Source organism: Ursus arctos, unplaced genomic scaffold, assembly GCF_023065955.2.
Source record: "Ursus arctos isolate Adak ecotype North America unplaced genomic scaffold, UrsArc2.0 scaffold_13, whole genome shotgun sequence".
Taxonomy (NCBI): domain Eukaryota; kingdom Metazoa; phylum Chordata; class Mammalia; order Carnivora; family Ursidae; genus Ursus; species Ursus arctos.
In genome coordinates this window covers 50749988-50776921 of record NW_026622797.1, presented here as the reverse complement: position 1 = coordinate 50776921, position 26934 = coordinate 50749988, and the positions used below count along the sequence as shown (strand labels likewise).

At 34.5% G+C, this 26934-nt stretch overlaps 1 protein-coding gene across 5 annotated transcripts in view; it reads left to right on the top strand.

Annotated features, from left to right (window-relative positions):
• Positions 1–26934, top strand: part of AFG1L (AFG1 like ATPase) — a 231204-nt gene that overhangs the window by 107329 nt on the left and 96941 nt on the right. For all 5 annotated transcript variants that reach the window (XM_057311220.1, XM_057311219.1, XM_044388838.3 and 2 more), the window contains one exon: positions 23675–23733. In XM_057311220.1, coding sequence (XP_057167203.1) covers positions 23675–23733 — 59 coding nt within the window. The remainder of the gene's footprint in view (positions 1–23674; positions 23734–26934) is intronic.

The window sequence follows — 26934 nt, the reverse complement described above, 5'->3', positions numbered from 1 at the left end:
TTGTCTACCCTGTCCTAGAAAAAGTGGCGTGTCCTCCTTTCCAACCATCAGAATGCATTCACCTTTTTCTTTAGGTCACAGCTTTTAATTTAGAGCCCCAACAGAGGTTGTTACTGTTTTTAAATAGCATCTACTAATTCTTAGAGTGTTACAGGAGGTGGGGGAAGAATCTTCTTGTCAGAGCGTTCCCCCAATAGCTGGAGAGAGAGTGACCCATGTGAAGAATTGAAAGGTAGCCAGTGTGGCTGGAGTACCGTGAAGGAGGGGAAGTAGGATGCCGTGAGGTACAACATATCTGGAGAAGTGACAGCTAGACCTTATAAACAATAGTAAGGGTTTTGGATTTTAGTCTAAGAGAAATGTGAAGATACTGAAGCACTTTAAGTAGGGACTGACAAGATCAGAGATGGAATGTCACTGGTGTAGTGTGGAGAATGGTTATGGAGTTGGGTGCAGTAATATGGTGGATTCAGCGAAGATGTATTAGGAGAGTACACTGGATAAGAAATGGTGTTAGCCTGGTATAAGGCAGTGATTGTCACCTAGCGGTCGATTTGGCAATGTTTGAGGCATTTTTGGTTGTCACAACTAGGCAGAGTGGAGATGGGTACTGCTACTGGCCTCTACCAGTTCTGTGGAAGCCTGGAATTCTGCTGAAATGTCCTAGAGCATAGAAACTGGGGGAATTCTGTCAAATTAGCACGGCTACTCCCCACAACAAGGAATTATCTAGCCAAAAATGTCTGTAGTTCTGAGGTTGAGAAATTCTCATATAGGGTGATACCTATGGGTATGGAGAGGGTAGATATGAAAGATAGTGAAGAAGTAATATGCATAGCACTTGGTTGTAGGTTGAATATTGAGGAAAAGAGAAAGGAAAATGTAGAAATTGTTTTAAAATTTTAGGCTTGTACAACTAGGTGGTGATGCCTGTCATTCAATAAAGACAGTATAACCTGGGGGTTAAAGGTCCAGAAGATAGTGCTCAGTGGAGAAAAACATTTTTTTTCCTTCATTAATTTTTTTAGCCTCTCTGCTTAATTTTCTTCCACTTCATTCATTTCATTCCCTCCATTTTTAATTGTAAAGCATCAACTTCATGAACAAGAATGGAGATTATTGTTGTTGATGGAAGCTACTATTATACCCTAATCTTGTAACACCTTATAACTTAACTGTCAATTAATAGACAAATTATTAATTTTAGTAGAAAATTATCAGAAACATTTAATAAGCAAATAATAATTTTAATGGAAAAAAATCGATAGCCAAGTGAAAGCAATACCAGAGTTTAGGAACCTGAGAGAAAAATCCTGTAGAAGAGAAGAAAGGGATGCAGTACTTGGGGAGGAGGAGTGAAGGGAATAAGGTATACCACTGAGTGACTGCCTGTATGTTACTTTTCTCTAGTCCTAAATTTGAATTCTTGTCTTGCTTGGATCCAAGGCCTCGCCCTCTGTACCCCATGTAGTTGTTAAAATCCCAAACCAGTATTAGCTGATGATTACTACTTTAGCTTTTAGCCTCCTGTTTGCTGGTCTGTAGGGCTTTTCCTAGTTTCTTGCAAGCTCAAAATATGTTTAGTGTATTGTAAACAACAGTTGTAGTGTACCATTTGTAGTGCTACTATTTTATGTTTTGTAGGATAATCTGGTTAAGGCTTTTGAAAGTGAAACAGAGAGGATCTTGGATCAGATCCAAGGAATAGGAATAGGAAATTGCTAGAAAATTTTCAGATAAACTAGATCTAGATATAGTTTGTATTTAATTTCTTATTTTTGTAAAACCTCAATTAGATGATTTATTTGTCATTTTTGTCATTTAGGGAAATATATAAATAGACATAGTTTTACTTTTCAAAGATTATGCTGTCAGGTCATTAGACAAGCCTAAAACAAAAATCTATAATTAAAATTTCATATATATGCTATTCAGTTTTTAGGTTCTGAAATAAAATTGTGTTAATTACATGATATTCTAATAGAGAAAAAAATATTTAAGAGCATGGAGACCCTAGCAACAAATTGATAATAGACAAGCGGATTAAATTAATTAAAATGTGAAATTAATAAATAAGTTTAAGAACTTAAAGAATAAGAATACATTTTTGTGGGGAAATAGAATATGTAAATTCATTTCAACTGTGCTTCTTTGATAGCAAAACAGAGTGGTAAAAAGAAAAAAGTCCCCCGTTGACTGAAGTTAGAACTGTGAGAACAGTACATTTTGGTCTTTCTAGTTTTAAATTTACTGTTTATTATAATGAAGATGCTACAGGCAGCATTAGAATGCCCAAGAACAATCTTGTTTTACTTAGATTATCAGGCAGCAACACTATGTGATCCTTCCTCAGGCAGTCCATCCACAGTAAATAAAAAGCTGGATATCACTAGAAAATTGGCTAACAGTTATGTACACACATAAAACAAATGTAATTTATCATATTAATATTTCTAGGGACAAAAAATCCAATTGTGTTCACCATAAAAGCTACAAACACTTGGCAAAATTCAGTGTCTTTCTTGATAGAATCACTCCCTAAAATATAAACAGATGGGTAGTTTCTATATTAATATGATATCAAATATGTGTATATCAGTTCAAAGTCAGAATTCTGCTTAGTGGGGACACTGATACTTCTATTATAAGTATGAACAAAGGAAGGATGCCAACTATCACTTTTTAACGTTGAACTACAGTAGAGACAGAGACATTATAAGAACAAGGAAGGAGGTTAGGGAGGGGAACCAAGGAAAAACCACATATCTTCATTATAGGGATTCTCCAAGATTAGTCATACCACTCCTTTTTCAAGGTTACATAAAAAGAAAATACCATAATATGGGAACAATAAATAGAAAAGAGAAGTAAGTGTTAGAAAATTTCTGTTTTATATTCTTTAAAAATCAAGAAAACATGGACTGTGTGGTATGGAAGATCTAAGCAGAGAGAAGACAGATTGACTTGAAAACCTTTTTACTAAGAAATCAGCTAAAATAAAAGGAAGCTAAATGAAATAAAAAAGATTAAGTTAATTAAATTAATAAAAGCATTGGAAGCACTAAAATATAGAATTGACACTACAGAAAATGAAATCAGTGATGTAGGAAAACAACTTAAGAAGTATGTAGAAATAGAATAAAGAGAATAAAATGATGAAAAAAAATAAGTGTCCTGTAGGAAAGAGGTCTTAATGTGAACTTACTAAAAAGAAATGTTTGAAATAAGAAAATTGATGATACCAATGAATTGAGTGTAAATGAATATTTGTAGTTACTGCTTGCTTAGATATTTGTAAATTTTGTTCCACTTGGAGACAGTGTTTGCAGATCCTGAGTGACAGTATCATCATTTGTTGTACTTATAACTAGGGAAATACACGGTCAAATATTTTAGAACCTAAAATACACCTTCTACTTTTCAAATAACTAGAAAAAAGATAAAAGAAAAAATATTTCTTAGAGCAAAATCTAGAAAGCAGAAGAAACAGCAAAAAGTATGGGTAAAGAACAGAAAACAAAATCAGGCATGTTGACAGGAAATGTAAATGGATTACATTTCTCTTTTAAAAACTAAAACTTTTGATATGGCTGAGTAATATCCAAAATCTATAAAGAACATATAGGACTCAACACCAAAAAACCCCAAATAATCCAACTAAAAAATGAGCAGAGGACCTGATAGACATTTTTCCAAGGAAGACATACAGATGGCCAACAGACACATGGAAGTATGCTCAACATCACTAATCATCAGGGAAATGCAAATCAAAACCACAATGAGATATCATCTTACACTTGTCATAATGGCCAGTATCAAGAAGACAAGAAATAGTAAGTATTGGCAAGGATGTACACCCTTGTGCACTGTTGGTGGGAATGAAAATTGGTGCAGCCACTGTGGAAAACATATGGAGGTTTCTCAAAAAATTAAAAATAAAAATGGCATATGATCCTGTAATTTCATTCCTGGGTGTTTACTCAAAGAGAATGAAAAAAACTAATTTAGAAGATAAATGCACCCTTACGTTCATTGCAGCATTATTTACAATAGCCAAGATACGGAAGCAGCCTGAGTCCACTGATAGATGAATGGATAAAGAATACACACAGCAGAATATTACAGCCATAAAAAAGAATGAGATCTTGCTATTTGTGACAACATGGATGGACCTAGAGAATATTATGCTAAGAGAAATAAGTCAGACAGAGAAAGACAAATATCATATGATTCCACTTACATACGGAATCTAAAAAAGAAGAGAGATAAAAAAAAAACCAAACAGACCCATAAATACAGAGAACAAACTGGTGGTTGCCAGAGGGGAGGATGGGCAAAATGGTTGAAGGGGATTGAGAGGTACAGGCTTTCAGTTATAGAAAGAATAAATCATGTGAACGAAAGGTATAGCATAGAGAATATAGTCAATAGTATTGTAATAATGTTGTATGGTGACAGATGGTAGCTACACTTGTGGTGAGTGTAGTGTAATGTATAGAGTTGTCGAATCACCATGTTGCACACCTGAAACTAATATAACATGGTACATCAACTATAGTTCAATTAAAAAAGAAGAATATAGACAAAGATATTCTGATATAAAAAAACTAAAAGAATTCATCACTATTGGGCCTGAACTGTCAGATAGTCTAAAAGAAGTTCTTTAGGTAGAAAGTAAATAATAACAGATGGACTCTTGGGTCCTCTAGAAGAAATGGTAAATATTGGGGTAAATATAAATAACTAGTTTTTCTTCTTAATTTTTTAAAAATAGAAATAATTATTTTTGTGCAATTATGATATTGTCTTTAAGAGTTTATTATTATATGTAGATATGATGCATATGATACCTATCATATCAAGTGGGGAGTTTAGATGGACTTACATTGATGTATATTTTCTACTTTTTTTTTTTTTGTGAAGTGATATGATATTGATTCTGAGTGGAGTGTGAAAAGTTAAGGATATATATTGTAACCCATGGAATAACAAAAGGAATATAAAGGCCAATAGACAAATGAAAGAGGAATTTAAAAATATATTCAAATAATCAAAAAATGTCAGGAAAAAATGGGCAGAAGAAAAAACGGGGACAAAAAGAAAACTAATAATAAAATCAAAGACTGAATATTTATTAATGAACTGAACATTCCAATTAAAAGATAGAGATGATGAGAATGGATTAAAAATTTTCGGAAGATATAATTTAAATGTAAAGATAGATTGAAAGTAAGTGGTTGCGAAAAAATATACCATACAAATAGTAACGATATGAAGACTGGCATGAGTTTATTAATGTCAGATTAAATTGACTGTGGCAAGCCTGCTGGTCCCTGTGGCCCCATTAGAGGATACTTATGCTGGGCTCAGCTTCTCCTTCAGTTCATGGCAGCAGTGGGCCTGTGCGCTTGACTCCTGGGCCATCATGCTGGAGTTCGTCTGCTACGGATTTCAGTTGTAGGTAAATCAAGTATTGTATGGTAGTTTGTAGAGAATAGTTTTGAGCCTAAGATAATTTCAGTAAGAGGGCATCTTTTGTCTAGAACCAAAATGAGCATGTAAATTTCCTAATCTGGGATATAGCTGCATAAGAATGATTTTCTGCTTTACCAGAATGTACTATTATAGTTATCTTTAGCTATAATTTATGATACCAAAAAGGAAATATTTTCAACATTAAGGAATCAATTAAGAGATTGACAGCAAGACCCATCTAATTTTGTAGTTGACATTGCAGGAAATAAGTGTGATATTATCATAAAAGGGAAGTCATGGAGAGAGATGCTAAGGACTCCACTGACTCATCCGTACAGTTTTTGTAGAGATCAGTGCAAAAACCACAATGAACTTAAATGAACTCTAAAGAAATTTGTGAAAGAATTCATTCATTCACACTAATACTCCATTTGGTAGTAAGGACCTCAGAGTACAAAGATAACTTTTATTTAGAGTCCAAATGAAAGCTGTTGTTAATTAAGCCTCAGCTGCTCACACTTGATAATGAAATAGATGGTTCTAAAAGTTAACAGGAGAGTTGGAGTCTCTGTCACTAATTTTTGCCTGGCTGGGTTTGGATCGTCTTCATGCACAAAAGATTTCCCAGAAATATAAAGGTTCTGTTCTCTCATTGAACGCTTAAGTCATGATACTTAAATCCATTGACTTACATTATAAAGAGAAGCTCTGGGGTGAAAAACTACTTTATTGATCTTTAACTTTACTGAAAATAAATATATAAGTATGTGGATGGTAGTATTTTTGTAATCAAGATTTTATGTAACATTTTGTAAAGTTTCTCTTTTGTTGTTCTTAAAAACAAGACCCCATGGAGCCTATAATTTCCTTGGATTCCCATTATTACTCTTACAGGGTGTATCCTTTAAAATGTTGTAGGATATCTAATGTGAAGGGCTGGCAATTATTATTTAAATAAAAAATGGATTTAATTTACGGGACTGTTTGTAGGATTGATGGGAAGGATTTCATCTTCCTGCCATCATCTCTATAGCAGTTTTCATTGAAAATATTAACTAAGGATATATGCGGTAACACGATATCAAAATAGTAGATGTGTAGATCACCCTAACTTTTCTTCCTGATTTTTTATTTTGTGTATCACCAACCACATTATTGGCATTTAAAAAAAATAAGCCCTTATGATCAAGATAGTGGTGGTACCAAGCCTCTGTAGAATCAATTTAGTTTTGTTGCTTTAAACTGACTGGCAATGATTAAAAAGGAAGGAAAAAAATAGAAGAAAGGAAAGAACTAAGGAAGAAAGAGTAAATTTAATGTAAATGTTAATTTTATATTTAACCCAAATGTTTTGTGAAGAAGAGATAGTTAAGCATTATCTAGTATGTGTAAAGTCTATATGAGATCTGTACTTATGGTTTTATAAATTATATAAATACTTTTATAAATCTATAAATTCCACGTTTCATCCAAAACCCCAAAAATGTAAATGTTAAAACATATATTACTAGAGATTAGAATGACAGTTCATAATGATAAAAGTCTATTTATTAGAAAGCCATGACAATCTTAAATATGTGTACCTCATAACACATCTTCAAATTACACAAAGCAAATATAGATGAATGAACTAGACAGTTGAATAATCATAGTTGGAAATTTGAACATCCTTCCTAAAGCAGTTGAATGAACAAAAATTTGTAAAGATATAGATAATCATCTGTTTTGACCTAATTAGTATTTATTGAACATTAAACCCAGTAACTGCAGAACTCAGTCTTTTTAAGTGCATGTTGTATGTTCACCAAGATTGAACATATGCTGGGCCATAAACCAAGTCTCAACAAATGTATAAAGTTTGAAATCATATAGAATGTACTCTGATCATAGTAGAATTAAATTAAATGTCAATAACAATAAGATATCCAGAAAGTATTTGCAAATGTTTGCAAATTAAATAATACATTTAACTAATTGTGGATTAAATAAGAAATCACAAAGAAAATTAGAAAATGGCTCAGTTGGTTAAGTGTCTAGCTTTGGCTCAGGTCATGATCCCAGGGTCCTGGGATCAAGTCCTGCATCAGGCTTCCTGCTCAGCAGGGAGTCTGCTTCTCCCTCTGCTCCTCCCCATCCCCCTCCCCACGTGTGCTCTATCTTGCTCTCTCTGTCTGAAATAAATAAATAAAATGTTTTAACCCCCCCAAAACCCAAAATAAAACAAACAGAAAAATTAGAAAATATTTTGAAGTAAAATAAAATGAAAATGTAACATTGAAATTTTTAGGATGTTGCTAAAACAGTTCTCTGAGGAAAATTTGTAGTTTAAATGTTTTTTTAGAGGAAAAAAAGTCTCTAAAATCAGTAGCCTAAAATTTTACCTTAAGCTAAGAGGCAACCTACTAAATGGGAGAAAATCTTTGCAAATCATATATTCAATAAGGGTTTAATATCCAAAATATAAAAAGAGCTCCTACAACTCAATAGCAAAAAACACACTCTGAATAAAAAGTGGGCAGGAGGCTCTAAATAGACATTTTTCCAAGAAGACATACAGCTGACCAACAGGCAAAGGAGCTCAACATCACTAACAGTCAGCGAAGCTCAAATCAGAACCACAGTGAGTTATCGCCTCACACCTTTTAGAATGGTTATTATCAAAAAGATAAAAAATAGGGGCGCCTGGGTGGCACAGCGGTTAAGCGTCTGCCTTCGGCTCAGGGCGTGATCCCGGCGTTCTGGGATCGAGCCCCACATCAGGCTCCTCCACTATGAGCCTGCTTCTTCCTCTCCCACTCCCCCTGCTTGTGTTCCCTCTCTCTCTGGCTGTCTCTGTCAAATAAATAAATAAATAAATAAATAAATAAATAAATAAATAAAATCTTTAAAAAAAAAAAAGAAGAAAGAATCCAGAGGGGTAAATTAAAAGTAAGTAGAAGGAAGGAAATACAAAGGTAAGAGTAGAAACCAATGAAATTAGAAAACAAACAATTGTAAAATTTAACAAACCCCAAACTAAGTTTTTTGAGATGAACAGAATTGAAAAACCTTTAACTACACTGATAAGAAAAAAAATACACAAATGACCAATATTAAGAATGAAAGAAGGATTATAAATATTAAAAGGATATTTTAAGAAGAAGAATATTGTGAGCAACTTCATGACTACAAATGTCACAACTTAGATGAAATGGACAAAATTATGGAAAAATAAAATTTGCCAAACTGACACAAAACGAAAATTCAGAATATCTGAATATCCATATTGCTATTAATGAAACTAATTTGTTATCAAAAACTCTCCCACCAAAAACTCTAGGCCCAGGTGGTTTCACTGATGAATTTTATCAAACATTTAAAGAAGAAAGAGCCGCAGTCTTACACAAACTCTTTCAGAGAACAGAAGAGAGGGAAACATTTCCCAACTCCTGTTATGTGTCCAGTGTAGCCTTACCAGTAAAACTTGACTAAGTCATTCCAAAGAAAGAAAACTAACAAGATAATATTTCTAAAGAACATAGACATAAAAAAAATTAACAACATATTAGCAAAGCACTTCAGCGGCATATTAAAAAAAGGATAATACATCAAACTATTTGGGGTTTATTCTACGAATGCAACATTAATTTAAAATTTGAGAAATCAGTGTTATCTATATTAACAGAATAAAGGAGAAAAATAATACTTCAATAAGTAGGGAAAAAACATTTGATAAGATCTAGCTCACATTCATTATTAAATGCTAGGGCTAGCATTTTATTAAAAAAACAACCAACCAACAAACTGGGAATAGAAAAAAAACTTCTTTCTTTTGGTAAAGAACATCTACCAGAACCATCCACCAAAACCAGTAAGCGTATTTAATGGTGAAATATTGGACATTCTTCCTCTCACACTAGGACCAGGACAAGAATGCATACTTACTCTTTCCGCTTCTAGTCAATGTAATATCAGAGGTCCTAGTCACTGAAATAAGGCAAGGAAAAGAAAACATGGACTGGAAAAGAAGAACTAAAGCAATCTATTTTTACAGAAGACACTGTTTACATAGAGATGTCTTTAAAATCTTCAAATAAGCTTGTAGAGCTACTGTGTAAATTTAGCACAGTCACAGTTACATGGTTAGTGTACAAAAATCAATGATATTTTTATATATTTACAGCAAGGAATTGGAAAATGAAAGAAAACATCTAATTTTTAATATCATCAAAAACATAAAGTAATTAGAAATATGTTTAACAGAAAACCTGCAATATCTCTCTACACTGAAAAGTAGAAAACATTGCTGGGAGAAATTAAAGACCTAAATAAGTGATATTCCATTTTCTTGGATTGGAACATTCAATATTAGAAAAAATGTCACTTCTTCTTAAATTGATCTGTAGATTCAGTGCAATCATAGTCATAACCCCAGCATGCTTTTTGGAGGGGTAGAAATTGACAAGAGTTATATAGCAATGAAAAGTACCTTGAGTAAGCAAAACAATCTAAAAAGAATAAAGTTGGGGCACCTGGCTGGCTCAGTTGGTAGAGCACATGACTCTTAATCTCAAAGCCATGAGTTCAAGCCCCATGTTGAGTATGGAGTCTACTTAAAAAAATTGTTTTTTAAAGATTTTATTTATTTGCCAGAGGGAGAGAGAGAGAGAGAGAGAGAGACAGCACAAGCAGGGGGAGAGGCAGGCAGAGGGAGAAGCAGGCTCCCTGCTGAGCAAGGAGCCTGATGCGGAACTCGATCCCAGAACCCTGGGATTATGACCTTAGAGAAAGGCAGATGCTTAACTGAGTCACCCAGGCATCCCTCCCCCAATTTTTTTTTTTTTTAAGGAACAACAAAGCTGAAGGACAGTTTCAAGATTTACTAAAAATCTACAAAAAATTAAGATGTGTAGTATTGTCATAGGATAGAAAAATTAATCAGTGGAGATTAATGATTGGAATGGAGAATGGAGAGCTCAGAAAGAGATAACTACTTATATGATCATTCGACTTTTTTTTTTTTTTTAAAGATTTTGTATATTTGACAGAGAGAGAGACAGCCAGCGAGAGAGGGAACATAAGCAGGGGGAGTGGGAGAGGAAGAGGCAGGCTCCCAGTGGAGCAGGGAGCCCGATGCAGGACTCCATCTGAGGACCCTGGGATCACGCCCTGAGCTGAAGGCAGATGCTTAACGACTGAGCCACCCAGGCGCCCCTGATCATCTGAGTTTTTGACAAAGGCAGTGGACAGTCTGTTGGGGAAAGAAATGATGCTGGAATATCTGGATATCATTATGGGAAAAAATGAACTTTGACCCCTACCTCATGTATCATAAAAATTGATTTGAGATGGATCATAGACCTAAGTCAAAAAAAAAAAAAACTATAAAGCTTTTCGAGGAAAACATTGAAGTATGTCTTCATGATTTAGGGGTAGGCAAAGATTTCTTAAACAAGTCCTAGAAAGCAGTACTATAAAAAAAAATGATAGATTTCAACAAAATTAAAAACTGCTGCTCCTTCAAAAGCACCTTAGGAAAATGAATGGGCAAGCCACAGACTGGGAAAAAATAGTTGTAAATCATATATTTGATAAAGGAATAGAATCCAGAATATACAAAGAATTCTCAAAAGCCAATAATAAACCACCTAATAAGAATTGGGCCCAGTTTTTGAACAGGCACTTCTTTTGGCTAGGAGACACATGCAAAAATGCCAACTTAAATAGTCATCAGGCAAATGCAAATTAATAGCACAGTGAAACATCATAATTCATACCCCCCGCAGTGACTCAAAAAGACTTGCAGAACCCACTACTGATGAGAATGTGGGGCAACTAACACTCTCCTACACTGTTGATGGGAATGTAGAGTGTAAGACACTTTGAAAAAAGGTTTGACATTTTCTTATGAAATTAAACATACTTCTAACCCTATGATCCAACAGTTAAACTTTTAGATATTTACCCATAGAAATGGGAAGAAAAAAAGTGGACAAAAAAACTTGTACAAGAATGGTTCTATTAGCCAGTATATAGACTAATTGAACATTAAAAAAAAAAAAAAGAATGGTTCTAGCAGCTTTATTTATAATAGCCAATAACTAGAAACAACTCAGGTTTTCATCGTCCAGAGGATGGATAAAGAAACTGTAGCATATGAGTAAAATGGAACACTACTCAGCAATAAAAAGGAATAAACACATAACAACATGGGTAAATTTCGGAAACAAGCTGAGTTAAAGAAGCATTATACAATATAATATATACTCTATAATTTCACTTTTATGAGGTTTTAGAAAAGGTTTTATGGTTTGCTTTGGGGATTATAGTATAAAACTTTAACTTATCAGTCTACCTTTAAGTGATGTTATACCACTTCGAGTATAGTGTAAGAACCTTACTTTTAACAGTATACACCCATTTTTTTCTTTCCAGCTTTTGTCGTATTGTTTTCATACATTTTACTTCTGCATGTTATACATGTCAAAATATACTGTAATATTTGCTTTAAATAGTTACCTATTTAAAAATTTTTAAGCTTTTTTTTTTGAGAGAGAGAAAGAGAGGGAGAGAGCGTGAGCATGAGCAGAGGGGAGGGGCAGAAGTAGAGGGAGAAGCCAGGGATCCTGATGTGGGGCTTGATCCCAGGACCCTGGGATCATGACCTGAGCCGAAGGCAGACACTTAACCAGTGAGCCAGGGAGGCGCCCTTATTTTTAAAAATTTTTAAAGATTTTTTTTTGAGAGAGAGAGTGAGAAAGAGCGCATGAGAGCACAAATAGTGGGGGAGGCAGGGGTTGGAGGGGCAGAGGAGGAGGGAGAGGGATAAGCGGACTCCACACTGAGTATGGAGCCTGGTGGGGGCTCCTGTATCTCATGGCCCTGAGATCATTACCTGAGCTGAATCAAGAGTCTGCCTCCTAACCAGCTGAGCCACCCAGGCACCCCTAAATAGTTCTCTTTTAAAAGGATTTAGGTAAGGGGCACCTGGCTGGCTCATTTGAAAGAGCATGAAACTCATGATCTCAGGGTTGTGAGTTTGAACCCCACGTTGGGTATAGAGATTACTTAAAAATAAAAATCTTAAAAAAAATAAATAAAAAAGGATTTAGGGGCGCTTGAGTGGCTCAGTTGGTTAAGCGGCTGCCTTCGACTCAGGTCATGATCCCAGAGTCCTGGGATCGAGCATCTCATTAGGCTCCCTGCTCAGCAGGACGTCTGTTTCTCCCTCTCCTCCCCCTCCCTCTGCCTCCCTCCTCATGCTCTCTCTCTCTCTTTCAAATAAAGAAATAAAATCTTTTTTAAAAAAGGATTTAGATAATAATAAAGTTTCATATTTAGCCATAATTACCATTCCTTGTGCTCTTAATTCCTCTGTGTATTACAGGGTTCCATCTAATATTTTTTTGCCAGAGGACTTCTTTTTAATATTTTTTTGTAGTTCTAGTATTCTGGTGATGAATTCTTTCAGCTTTTGAATGTCACAAAAAGTCTGGATTTTGTTTTGTTTTTTAAAGTAGGCTTCATGCCCAGCATGGAGCCCAACTCAGGGCTTTAACTCATGACCCTAAGATCAAGACCTGAGCTGAGAGCAAGAGTCAGACACTTAACTGAGTAAGCCACTCAGGCGCCCCCAAAATCTGTATTTTTAAAGATGCCTTTGCTCAGGATAGAATTCTTTGTTGACAGTTTTGTTTTTTCCATCGTCCTTTAAAGGTGTTGCTTCACTGTGTTCTGGCTTCCACTGTTTCCAGTGAGAAGGTGCTGTCATCATTATTTCTTTATATTTAATGTATCTTTTTTACTCTGGCTGCTTTTAGGATTTTTGTTTTCCTTTAATTACCATTTTTAAAAAAAGATTTTATTTATTTATTTGACAGAGAGAGAGAGAGAGCCAGCGAGAGAGGGAACACAAGCAGGGGGAGTGGGAGAGGAAGAGGCAGGCTCCCAGCAGAGGAGCCTGATGTGGGGCTCGATCCCAGAATGCCGGGATCACGCCCTGAGCTGAAGGCAGACGCTTAACAACTGAGCCACCCAGGCGCCCCCTTTTAATTACCATTTTTAAGCAGTTTGATTATAATATGCCTTGGTGTTGTGCTTGGCCCTCATAGAGCAAATTGGATCTGTGGGTTTATAGTTGTCATCAAGTTTGGAAATATTTTGACCATTATTTCTTCAAGTTTTTTAAATATCCTCTCCTCTTCTCCCTCTTTGGGTACTGCAGTTACATATATATTAAGTTGCTTAAAGTTGTGCCACAGATCACGTATTCTCTCTTCGGTGTTTCTTAGTTTTTCTTCCTCTCAGTGCTTCATTTTGGCTAGCTTCTATTGCAGTATCTTCAAGTTCGCCGATATTTTTCTTCACTGTCTAACCTACTGTTATTCCCATCCAGCATATTATTCATCCCACATATTGTTTTTGCCTCTAAAAGTTCATCTTAAGCCTTTTTTATATTTTCTGTGTCTCTATTTGATTGGGACAATCTTTATGCTGCTTGAACACATGGAATACAGCAATAACTGTAATGTACTCGTCTTCTAAATGTATTACCTGTGTCAGTCCTAGGTCTGTTTCTCTTGATTGATTTTTCTCCTCATTATGGGCCATATTTTCCTTTTTCTTTGCATGCCTGGTCTTTTCTTATTGGATACCAGACAATGTAAATTTTACTGTGTTGAGTGCTGGAGATTTTTGTATTCCTATAAATACTCGTGAGCTTTTTTCCTGTTCTTAGAAATGGTATGATTTGTGTGTGTGTGTGGGGGGGGTTATTGCCTTTAAGCTTTGTACAGCAGGACAGAGCAAAATTTAGTCTAGGACTAGTTTTTCTCACCAGCAAGGTAAATCCTTTTCAGTACTCTACCCAGTACCCCATGAATTATGAGGTTTTCCAATCTGACTGGTGGAGACAGGCATCATTCCCAGCCATGTGTGAGCTCCAGTGATGGTTTTCTCTAATATTTTCAGATATTTTTTTGCCTGGCTTTGGGTAGTTTCTTCCCACACATGTCTGTCTGATCAGTACTTCACTGAGGACTCAATAGATACCTTTAGCAGCTCTCCAGAGCTTTTCCCACTGGGCAGCTTTCTTTCCTCTGGTACTCTGCCCTGGGAACTCTGCTTGCTTTTCTTCCCTGGACTCTCATCCGTCTCAGTTCAGGGAGGCTGCCAGGTGCTGCCTAGGTTCCCCCACTCTGAGCAGGATCCTATAAACTTTCCCCAGGCACCAAGCTGGGGCAATTGTAGAACTCAATGCACTTGTTTCCTATTCTCAGGGATAACTGTCCTTTGATCCTGGTGTCTGATGTTTACACAAAGGTATAATACCAGGTCTGGGGATTAGGGGGGGTCCACTCTAAAACTTTGTCCACCATAGTGGATTCAAGAAAGTTTGATTCAGAATGTGTTATTTGAACAATAGATTGTATACTATTAGAAAAGAAGGTAGAGAAAGTCATGAGCTATCCTGACACTTGTGCCTAGAATACCCTTCCTTCCTCTTTGCTGGGTCGCACCCTGCTTTTTTTCGCAAGGTGGTCTAGTGCCACTGTTACCTTTGTAAAGCTGCCTTTGAACCATGATAAAAGGAATAGCTTCTTATGTGTATTATATTTATACTTCTGTCCCTTTTTACCTTGAATCATGGTTATAGTCTGGTTGTGTCTGTCAGCTATGATAAGCTGAACACAACATGGTTCTGAAGAAGTCCACAAGTTTTAACATCATTGAAGACCTTGACTCCTAGGTATACCTATTACTGGCTGGAAATTCAACAAATTATCTGAAACTATGAATATTAATTTCTTTTGCTGTAAAAGGGAGGTAGAAATATCTGCTTTATAGTGTTACTGTGATTTGTATACATTGCCTAGCAAATTGCCTGGCTCCTAGTCAGTATTCTGTAAATCCTAGTTCTTCTTTTTATCTTTCGTCTTCAGCACTCATTTCAGCATAACTATGTAGTAGGAATTCATGAATGTATGTTGAAATGGATATAAAACGATAATATTTTTAACTTCTTGAGGAACCTCCATACTGTTTTCCAGAGTGGCCGTATCAGCTTGCAATCCCACCAACAGGGTAAGAGGGTTCCCTTTTTTCCACATCCTCGCCAATATTTGTTGTTGACATTTAATTTTAGCCGTTCTGACTGGTGTGCGGTGGTATCTCATTGTGTTAAAAGGAAAACTCCTTTTAATTATCGATCCTCAAGGTTTTCTTACTCTCAACAGATATGTACTCTCAACAGATATAAATAAGCATTAAACCTGTTGGTTTTGACCCTTGGATTTGTTTTTTAAGTTTTTATTTTAATTGCAGTTTATTACCATATAGTGTTATATTAGTTTCAGGTGTACAATGTAGTGATTCAGCAATTCCATACATCACTCGGTGCTCAGGTGCTCATCATGACAAATGTACTCTTTAATCCCTATCACCTATTTAACCCACCCCCCAACTACCTTCCCTCTGGTAACTATCAGTTTGTTCTGTGTAATTAAGGGTCTGTTTCTCGATTTGTCTCTTTTTCCCTTTGCTTGTTTGTTTTGTTTCCTAAATTCTACATATATATATGTATGAAATCACAGGGTATTTGTCTTTCTCTGACTTATTTCATTTAGCATTATACTCACTGGCTCCATTCATGTTCTTGCAAATGGCAAGATTTCATTATTTTTTATGGGTGAATAATATTCCATTGTGTATATATGCCACATCTTCTTTATCCATTCATCAATCGATGGACACTTGGGCTGCTTCCATATCTTGGCTATTGTAAATAATGCTGCTCTAAACATAGGGGTGCATGTATCCCTTTGAATTAGCGTTTTCATATTCCTTGGGTGAATACTCAGTAGTGTGATTGCTGGATTAGGGTAGGGTAGTTCTGTTTATAATTTTTTGAAAAACCTCCATACTGTTTGCCACAGCAGTTGTATCAGTTTGCATTCCCACCAACAGTGCACAAGGGTTCCTTCTTCTCCACATTCTCACCAACACCTGTTTTTTCTTGTGTTGTTGATTTTAGCCATTCTGACAGGTGTGAGGTGATATCTCAATGTAGTTTTGATTTGTACATCCCTGATGATGGGTGATGTTGAACATCTTTTCAGGTGCGTGTTGGCCATCTGATATCTTTTTGAAAAAATGTGCATGTCTTCTGCCCATTTTTAAATTGGATTATTTATTTTGGGGGTGTTGAGTTGTGTCAGTTCTTTATGTATTTTGGATATTAACTCTTTATCAGATGTGTCATTTGCAAATATCTTCTCCCATTCCATAGGTTGTCTTTTAGTTTTATTGGTTGTTTCCTTTGCTGTGCAGAAGCTTTTTATTTTGATATAGTCCCAATAGTTTGTTTTTGTTTTTGTTTCCCTGGCCTCAGGAGACATATGTAGAAAAAAGTTGCTAAGGCCAGTGTCAAAGAAGTAACTGCCTTTGTTCTTTGCTAGCATTTTTATGGTTTCAGATCTCACATTTAGGGCTTTAATCCATTTTGAAATTATTTTTGTGAATAGTATAAGAAAATGGTTCAGTTTCATTCTTTTGCATGTTGCTGTCCAGTTTTCCCAACACCGTTTGTTGAAGAGACTGTCTTTTTCCCACTGAGTATTCTTTCCTCCTTTGTCAAAGATTATTTGACCATATAGTTGTGGGTTCCCTTCTGGATTTTCTGTTCTTTTCTATTGATCTGTAAGTCTACTTTTGTGCCAGTACCATACTGTTTTGATTACTATGGCTTTGTAATATAACTTGAAGTGTAGAATTGTGATGCCTCTAGCTTTGCTTTGCTTTTTCAAGATTGCTTTGACTATTTGGGGGTCTTTTGTGGTTCCATACAAATTTTAGAATTGTTTTTTCTAGTTCTCTGAATAATGCTGTTGGTATTTTGATAGGGATTGCATTAAATATGTAGATTGCTTTGGGTAGTATAGACATTTTTAACAATATTTATTCTTCCAATCCATGAGCATGGAATGTCTTTTCATTTCTTTGTGTCATCTTCAATTTATTTCAACAGGTCTTTTACCTCTTTGGTTCGGTTTATTCCTAGGTATCTTATTATTTTTGATGCAATTGTAAATGGGATTGTTTTCTTAATTTCTCTTTCTGCTGCTTCATTATCGGTGTATGGAAATGCAGCAGATTTCTGTAGATCCTGCAACCTTGCAGAATTTATTTATCAGTTTTATCAGGTTTTTGGTGGAGTCTTTTGGGGTTTCTATATATACTATCATGTCATCTGCAAATAATGAATGTTTTACTTCTTCCTTACCAATTTGGATGCCTTTTATTTCTTTTTGTTATATTATTGCTTGGACTTCCAGTACTCTGTTGAATAAAAGTGGTAAGAGTGAACATCCTTGTCTTGTTCTTGACCTTAGGGAAACAGCTCTCAGTTTTTCCTGATTGAGGATGATGTTTGCTGTGAGGTTTTTCATATATGGCCTTTATTATGTTGAGGAATGTTCCCTCTAAACCTATTTTGTTGAGAGTTTTTATCATGAATGGATGTTATACTTTGTCAAATGCTTTTTCTACATCTTTTGAAATGATCATGTAGTTCTTATCCTTTCTCTTACTGATACGATGTATCACATTGATTGATTTGTGAATATTGAACCACCCTTACAACCTCGGAATAAGTCCCACTTGATCATTGTGAATGATTTTTTTAATGTGTTGTTGGATTCTGTTTGCTAGTATTTTATTGAGGATTTTTGCATCTATGTTCATCAGATATAGTGGCTTGTAGTTCTCTTTTTTGTGATGTTTTTATTCGGTTTTGATATCAGGGTAATGCTGGTCTCATAGAATGAATTTGGAAGTTTTCCTTCCTTTTATATTTTTTGAAATAGTTTGAGAATTATAGGTATTAACTCATCTTTACATATTTGGTAGAATTTGCCTGTGAAGGCGTCTGGTCCTGGACTTTTGTTTGTTGGGAGTTTTTTGATTACTGGTTCCATTTTTTTTTTTTTTGCTGGTTGTCAGTCTATTCAAATTTTCTTTTTCTTCCTGTTTCAGTTTTGGTAGTTTATCTGTTCCTAGGAATTTATCCATTTCTTCTAGGGTGACCAATTAGTTGGCATTTAGGTTTTCATAATATTCTTTTATAATTGTTTGTGTTTCTGTGGCATTGGTTGTTATTTTTCCTTTGTCATTTGTGATTTTGAGTTCTTTCTCTTTTTTTCTTGATAGGTCTGGCTAGAGGTTTTTCAATTTTACTGATTTTTTTTTTTTTTTTTACAAAGAACCACCTTCTGGTTTCACTGATCTATTGTTTTTTTGTTTGTTTGTTTTTTAGTTTCTATATCATTTATTTCTGCATTAATCTTTATTATTTCCTTCCTTCTGCTGGTTTTAGGTTTTGTTTGTTCTTTTTATAGCTCCTTTGGATGTAAGTTTAGGTTGTTTATTTGAGATTTTTCTTCTTGAGGTAGGCCTGTGTTGCTATAAATTTTCCTCTTAATGGAAAATTACTTTTCTTCTTCTTACTTTTGCTGCATCCTAAAGGTTTTGGACCATTATGTTTTCATTTTCATTTGCTTCATGTACTTTTTATTTCTTCTTTTATTTCCTGGTTTACCCATTCATTGTTTAGTAGCAGATTATTTAACCTCCATGTATTTGTGGTCTTTCCAGATTTTTTCTTGTTGTTGACTTCTAGTTTTATAGCCTTGTGGTCTGAAAAGATTCATGGTATGACTTCAGTCTTCTTGAATTTGTTGAGTCTTGTTTTGTGGGCTAAAATGTGATCTATTTTGGAGAATGTTCCGTGTGCACTTGAAAAGAATGTATATTCTGTTTTAGAATGGAATCTCTGGAATATATCTGTTAAATCTATCTGGTCCAGTGTGTCATTCAAAGCCGTTGTTTCCTTGTTGATTTTTTGTTTAGAAGATCTGTCCATTGATGTAAGTGGGGTGTTTAGGTCCCTACTGTTATTGTATTGTTATCAGTTAATTCCTTTATTTTTGTTATTGTTATTACGTTTATTATTAACTGTATGTATTTGGGTGCTCCTATGTTGGGTGCATAAATATTTACAATTGTTATATCTTCTTGTTGGATTGTCCCCTTTATTAATATATAGTGTCTTTCTTTGTGTCTTGTTACAGCCTTTGTTTTAAAGTCTATTTTGTGCGATATGAATATTTTTACTCTGGCCTTCTTTTGCCATCCATTTGCATGATAGATGTTTCTCCATCTCCTCACTTTCAATCTGCAAGTGTCTTTTGGTCTGAAATGAGTCTCTTGAAGGCAGCGTATAGATGGGTCTTGTTTTTTTATCCATTCTGTCACCCTGTGTCTTTTGATTGGAACATTTAGTCCATTTACATCCAAAGTAATTATTGATGGATATGTATTTATTATTTGTTTTGTGATTGTTTGTAAAGATGTTCTCTGATCCCTACTTGTCTTTCTTTCATGTTTTGCTGAATTGTTTAGTGGTATGTTTGGATTTCTTTCTCTTTATTCTTTGCATATTTATTAGTGGTTTTTGATATATGGTTACCATTAGGTTTGTATATAACCTCTTCTGTGATGTTTGGATTTTTAAGGAAAAATCTGTATATCCATGTACATCTCCAAAGTATTTAGATCCTTGTAATTACTTTAAAAATCCTCTTTGCATGTATTTCGTCTGTAAGTATTATTATAGTTATTCACTGTGGAGAATGTAGAGGTCCTTATTACCAGTCTTGAAAAATGAATGTGCCATAATTTCAGTACTCTCTCTTATATGACCAAGTGCTCATTTAACTCTGTTTAGAGATCATTAAAAAATTGTAGGCAAGAACTTCTGAATTTTTAAATAGTATTTAGTAAACAATGACAAATGTTGATATAAATGTGTTATAAAATCTTTATGTCTGAGAAAAATAATATTAAACAACTAGTATGAAAAAAACGGTAGCTAAGTAACATTTCAGGAGATGGATCTATTGCATTGATAATTAGCATAATATTTGAATTGCAAAAAACTCTTCAATTTAATGAGTACAGTTCTTTTTCACTTAAGTGTCCTATAAAAACCTAAAGGTTTTCAAGCCAAATGAATTTTGTTTAGAATTCTGTTTAGAAAATACTTCTCAGAGCACAAAGTTTGGATTATATATCCTTATAAAGGGAGAGTGTTTTTAAAGTTAACCCTTTAAAAAATTAACTCTTGAAGACCGAAAGGTATTATTATTTGATTTTAACTTTGCTGACAAGTGGAAACTTTCAATCAAGAATATTACAAGTAGTCCTTTCTACATTTTTCATTGTCATGAACCTACTGAAAGGTACACACTTGTTAAGTTACGTCTCAGAGCCTTATATGTTCATAGCAAAGATATTCTGTAAGTGAGACCAAAAGGTTACCTTAACATAGGTAAACTTTTCATTTGTGTAATATCTCAGCATTAATTCGATAACATTGTGTTCTTCAATATTCATTTTGGTATTTTTCCCAATAAATTTTGAAAGAACTTATTAAGGTATAATTGATATACAATAAATGGCACATATCGAAAGGGTACAATTTACAGAATATTGGCATGTGTATACTCTGTGAAAATACCACCACAATCAATATAATGAATATTTCCATCGCACTCAAAACTTTCCTCTTCCCCTGTTTTCGTCTCTCCTGGTCATTGTTGTCCTGCTGGCCCCTTCTCTAGGCAACCACTAATTTGCTTTCTGTTACTGTAGCTTTAGTTTGCTTTTTTTAGAGTTTTATATAAATGGAATCACACAGTATGTACCCCCCCTTTTTTTTGGTCTGACCTCTTACTCTGCAAAATTATTTTGAATTTCATCTGTTTTGTTGTGTGTATGGTTTCTACTTTTTATTGCTAAGTAGTATTTCATTTCACAGAAATGCCACAGTTTGCTTATCCACTCACCTAATGATGGACATTTGGATTGCTTCCTGTTTGGAGCTATTAAAAATAAAGCTGCTATAAACATTGAGTGTATTTAAATTATCTTATTTTTTGGGACATCTGGCTGGCTCAGTCAGTGGATCATGTGACTGTTGATCTTGGGGTCGTGAGTTCAAGCTCCACGTTGGGTGTGGAGGCTACATAAAAAATAAATAAATAAAATAAGGCTATTTTATCTTCGAATTTTACCACTTATTGGCAATCATGGCTGTCAACTCTTGTCATACAGCAGTGTTTTTATGCACCTTCCCCAACAACTTAATAATTAGAGAAGATTTTGAAAATACCTAACTTAATAACCCATTTCCTGTATTTTACCTATTTTACTCATTTGAGGTATTGATTATAGGAAAGGAAAGATCTTATTTTGAATTTGAAAATTCCAACAACCTGGCCAGCATTATCTTACCTTTTATAATATCCCTAAATAAATATATTAAATGTAATGGAATTAAAGCCTCTTGTCCTTAATTAACCAGAGCTTTGCAAATACGTTTCTACACTGTAATGATGTTATGATGAAAAGAGAATAAATGTTTCCTAATGACCATCTTTTATTTCCATAAGTAAATGTGGCAGTTGAAGTCTATCTCAGTTATCAAATTTTCTCTAAAGAGGGAAATATAGAAAGGACACTATAAAGCATATTTGAAAGAAAATTGAGACATATAACCTAAATCATGGGTTTTATTATTGAGAACACTTTTTACTGCTCCCAGTTTTATACTTAAAAAAAAAAAAATCTCATTACTCTAGATTTTACTTTTAAAAGGAGTGCTATATTTATATGCAATAACATTTCAATCTCTTGAATAAAATTCCAAGTCTTCTTTTTTTAGAAAGAAAGAAAAAAGGAAGAATAAAGAAAAATATGTAAAGCTTAAAATTTATCACCCCTTTCCGCTTATTTGCTCTTGACAGTGTCTATTCATGTGTGTGGATAAGTCTGAACATACATGCACTGTGACAAATGCATATATAAAAACCACCATTCTAAGGCAAAAAATACTAGCTGTTTATTATTTTATAACTGCATTGAATTTATAGTCTTTTGAGAATGAAATTTTTATTTTTAGGTAATTTCTTTTAAAGTAAAGTGGCCTTAGTATCATTTACCTCAATGTTAAGTATGTGGTCTTGATACAAATACTTGCACAGTTCTGTCTATTGATGTGTTTTCTTAAAAGGCTAATCTTGTTACACACTTTTAATTCTGTACTGAGAATTTTTACTATAGATTGAGATAAAGGGCAATATAATTCCTTTCCCAGTAAAATTCTATATGTTGAAATATTAAATACTTAAGAAAATATCTTTTTCTATAGTAATTTTTTATTATGTTAGTCACCATACAGTACATCCCCAGTTTTTGATGCAATGTTCCATGATTCATTATTTGTGTATAACACCCAGTGCACCATGTAATATGTGCCCTCCTTAATACCCATCACTGGCCTATCCCAGTCCCCCACCACCCTACCCTCTGAAGCTCTCAATTTGTTTCCCAGAGTCCATAGTCTCTCGTGGTTCATTCCCCCCTTCTGTTTACCCCCCCCTTCATTCTTCCCTTCCTTCTCCTACCGATCTTCCTGCTATTTCTTATGTTCCATAAATGAGTGAAACCATATGATAATTGTCTTTCTCTGCTTGACTTATTTCACTTAGCATAATCTCCTCCAGTCCCGTCCATGTTGCTGCAAATGTTGGGTAATCGTTCTTTCTGTTGGCTGAGTAATATTCCATTGTATATGTGGACCACATCTTCTTAATCCAGTCATCTGTTGAAGGGCATCTCGGCTCCTTCCACGATTTAGCTATTGTGGACAATGCTGCTATGAACATTGTGGTGCATATGGCCCTTCTCTTTACTACGTCTGTATCTTTGGGGTAAATACCCAGTAGTGCAATTGCTGGATCATAGGGTAGCTCTATTTTTAACTTTTTAAGGGACCTCCACACTGTTTAAAAAAATATCTTATGTTGAGTTATTGATTTAGGATTATTTGTGATATCTTCCAAATTCTTTTATTGCTTTAAACTATAGTTTAAAGCCAATTTGATTGAATGTCTTTTGATTTTCTTTCATAATTTTGTTAATTCTTCCTCTTATTAAGAATATAATGAATTTTGTGTAGTACCAGAATAGAAATCAATTTTGGTTATTTTTCTTTTGCATGTTTATCATTTTTATAAATAGAAGGCTTTATTTTCCAGACTGAGATATGAGCTAACATTAGATTTAGGCTAAATAAAAAGCTAATAGCAATTTTTTCTTTCAGATCTCTATAAAAATGGACTCCAAAGAGCTAACTTCATACCATTCATTGCTGTCCTAAAGGTAAGGGAAATCACTTACTTGTGTTCACTGATTAATATTGTATTGATTGATAATGAAGGGCTTTTATAGCATTGCCATGGTCTTGCATTCAAGTAAAATTCATTTTGATATTAGATAGTTACAGTCAAAGACACTAAAGAAGAAAAGAATGTTTTTTATATAGTATTCATCAATGTGTACACAGGAGAAATTATAAAATATAGTCTAAATTATTGTCTAACTGAAACATTTGATAGTTTGCATTTATAAATTTTAATTTGAGGTTTGCTCATAAATATTATAGTGGAATGTTTAACCTTATACATTGATTTCTGAAAAAAATGTTTAATGTTCTCTGTTTCTTTCAGGTTAATGGTCTTTAACATGTTTTCTCAGCTATTAAAGTTGCTATTCTAGAGTAGCATTATTACAAAAATATTCTAATATATTTAAATGTGATTGCCATCAAGTTATCATGAAATTATGTCAAGTTGAGGCACATAAATAGTTTAAATATTTGTGTGTATCATCACTGCATAGAGTTTGAAATAGTCTTCATTACAATCTGATTAAGAATAAAGAAAACCTCCTTTTTCACTGTTAATTTAAATAATTTTTTACACAATTATGCAATAATTCTATATTCTACCAATATTTATTGAGAACCTACTATGTACGAAGTGCTGCGTTAGCTGTGATGGGTAATGCAGTCATGAAATACTCTATGTTTCTTGCTTATAAGTCATTTATAATTTAGTTGGGCATATAGTACATACACAAATATCTATAACACAAAGCAAAATGAAGTACCAAAAAAGTACCAAAAAGAAGCATATGTGCCAAAATATAATTCCCATAATTCTTAGTTGCATAATTTTTCCCAGTCTATAGCAATATAACTGAAGAAGGGATAAAGTTGTATTATTTTTTAAAACCTAAAAACCTCAATGGGGCGCCTGGGTGGCTCAGTCGTTAAGCGTCTGCCTTCGGCTCAGGGCGTGATCCAGCGTTATGGGATCGAGCCCCGCATCAGGCTCCTCCACTGTGAGCCTGCTTCTTCCTCTCCCACTCCCCCTGCTTGTGTTCCCTCTCTCTCTGGCTGTCTCTCTCTCTGTCAGATAAATAAATAAAAGCTTTTAAAATAAAATAAAACCTAAAAACCTCAAAAATTCTTACGAGGAAGGAGAAGTAATGGGGTGCCTGGGTGGCCTAGTCTGTTCAGCGTGGACTCTTGATTTCAGCTCAGGTCATGATCTCAGGGTCCTAGGATTGAGCCCCCCCCCCCCCCAGCTCTGTGCTTAGTGGGAAGTCGCTGGAGATTCTCTCCCTCTCCCTCCACCCCTCCCCCCAGCTCACATGTGCACGTTCTCTCTCTCTTTCTCTAAAATAAGTAAATACATCTTTAGGAAAAGGAGGAGAATGTTTTTTTCTTCAAATATTCTAAAGATATAGTCAGAGAATCTTTTTGAAGTTGTTGTTGGTACCAAACTTTATTCCCTGTGCTATACTTAGGAGAATTAAAACATCTATTTCCTTGACCAATTTTAAGTTCCCAGAGGTTTTTATTTTTTGTGAGATATTTATAGATGTAAGAAAAAGTACTCTTTGAAGATTTATGCTGTTAGTATTTTTCCCCTTTATATTCATGTTTTACATTTGGGGAGAAGGTAAATCTGCAGTGTTTTCTCCATGCTGGGTATCCAAAGTGATTTGATATATGTAGATAGCAAAATATAAACAGGGAAGCTGAGAAAAATGGGTGCTAAAAATAGTATCTTCATGTAGCAGAAAATATACAAATTATAAAGAGTGAAGGCTCACGTAATGAAACAAGTTAAAGGCGCTCAGGGAACTTTGTAGGTACTTTTTTTTTTAACCACAAGTCTTAGTTTTTGGCCAGTAATTTGTCATATTTTAATATATAATAACATTATTAATAAGCAACTAAATTGGCCAGGTTTAATTTTTTTCCCTTTCTTACCCTTAATTTTTTTTTTTTTTTTTTTTTTTGGAGAGGAAGGAACACCAAAGAGATAAATAATCCAAATTTGAAATTGAACAAGAACTGAGATAAATTTGAAATTGAACATAAACTAAAATTCGTATAAATACCAGATTGGATGAGAAAATATTTAAAATGTCTCATTTATTCAAAAGACTTTTCACATGTAGCAGACTTTCAGCCTGATATATATATGCTGTGGCTGGTTTCCCTGGAACTTTTTTGGTGGACATATGAAGTTTCCCTTGTAAGGACAGGTGGTTTCATATTTATTTAAATGATATTTTGCCTATTCACATATGCTAGCATTACTCTTGCATATTAGCCCAGCTGAGAGAAACATAGCAGAAGTCAATCTTAAAACAAATAGAGAATCTTGGTTTAATGAAAAGAGATCATACGAACGCCTGGTGGCTCAGTTGGTTAAGCGTCTGCCTTCACTTCAGGTCATGATCTCAGGGTCCTGGGATCAAGCCCTGCATCGGGCTCCTTGCTGAGCAGGGAGCCTGCTTCTCCCTCTGCCCTGCCGCTCCCCTTGCTTGTGCTCTCTCTCTCTCTGACAAATAAGTAAAATCTTTAAAAAAAAAGAGAGAGAGAGATTATAAACCAGATAGAAATTTATTTGGGGAAAAAGTACAGTGTAAAATCCATTTTTTCCTTTAGGTTCTCCTCTATAAACCAAGTGATAACAAGTCTAATTTACTACAAGAACTTGTGATTTATTGCTTGGACTATTGCAAAAAAACCCCAAGAGCTTATAGAAGCTCTTAGTAAACAATAATATTGTTATAAAATAGTAGAAATGATGAGGAGGACTGATATGCTATTAAAAAACAAAATGTGGTATATTTATACAATGAATTATTGTTCTACCATAAAAAAGGAATGGAATTCTGACATATGCTACGTTATGGACAAAACCTGAAAACATACTGAGAGAAGCCGGAAACAAAAGGACACAAATTATATGATTCCACTTATATGAGGTACCTGGAAAAGGCATATTCAGAGAAACAGAAAGTAAAATAGAGGTTACCAGGGGCTGAGAGGAGAGGGGAATGAGTGGATATTGTTTGAAATTGGGTAGAGTCTCTCTTTGGGATGATGAAAAAGTTCTGGAAATAGACAGTGGTAATGATTGCATAACATTGTCAATGTACTTAATGGCATTGAATTGCACACTTAAAAGGGTTAAAATAATAAATTTTATGTTGCGTGTT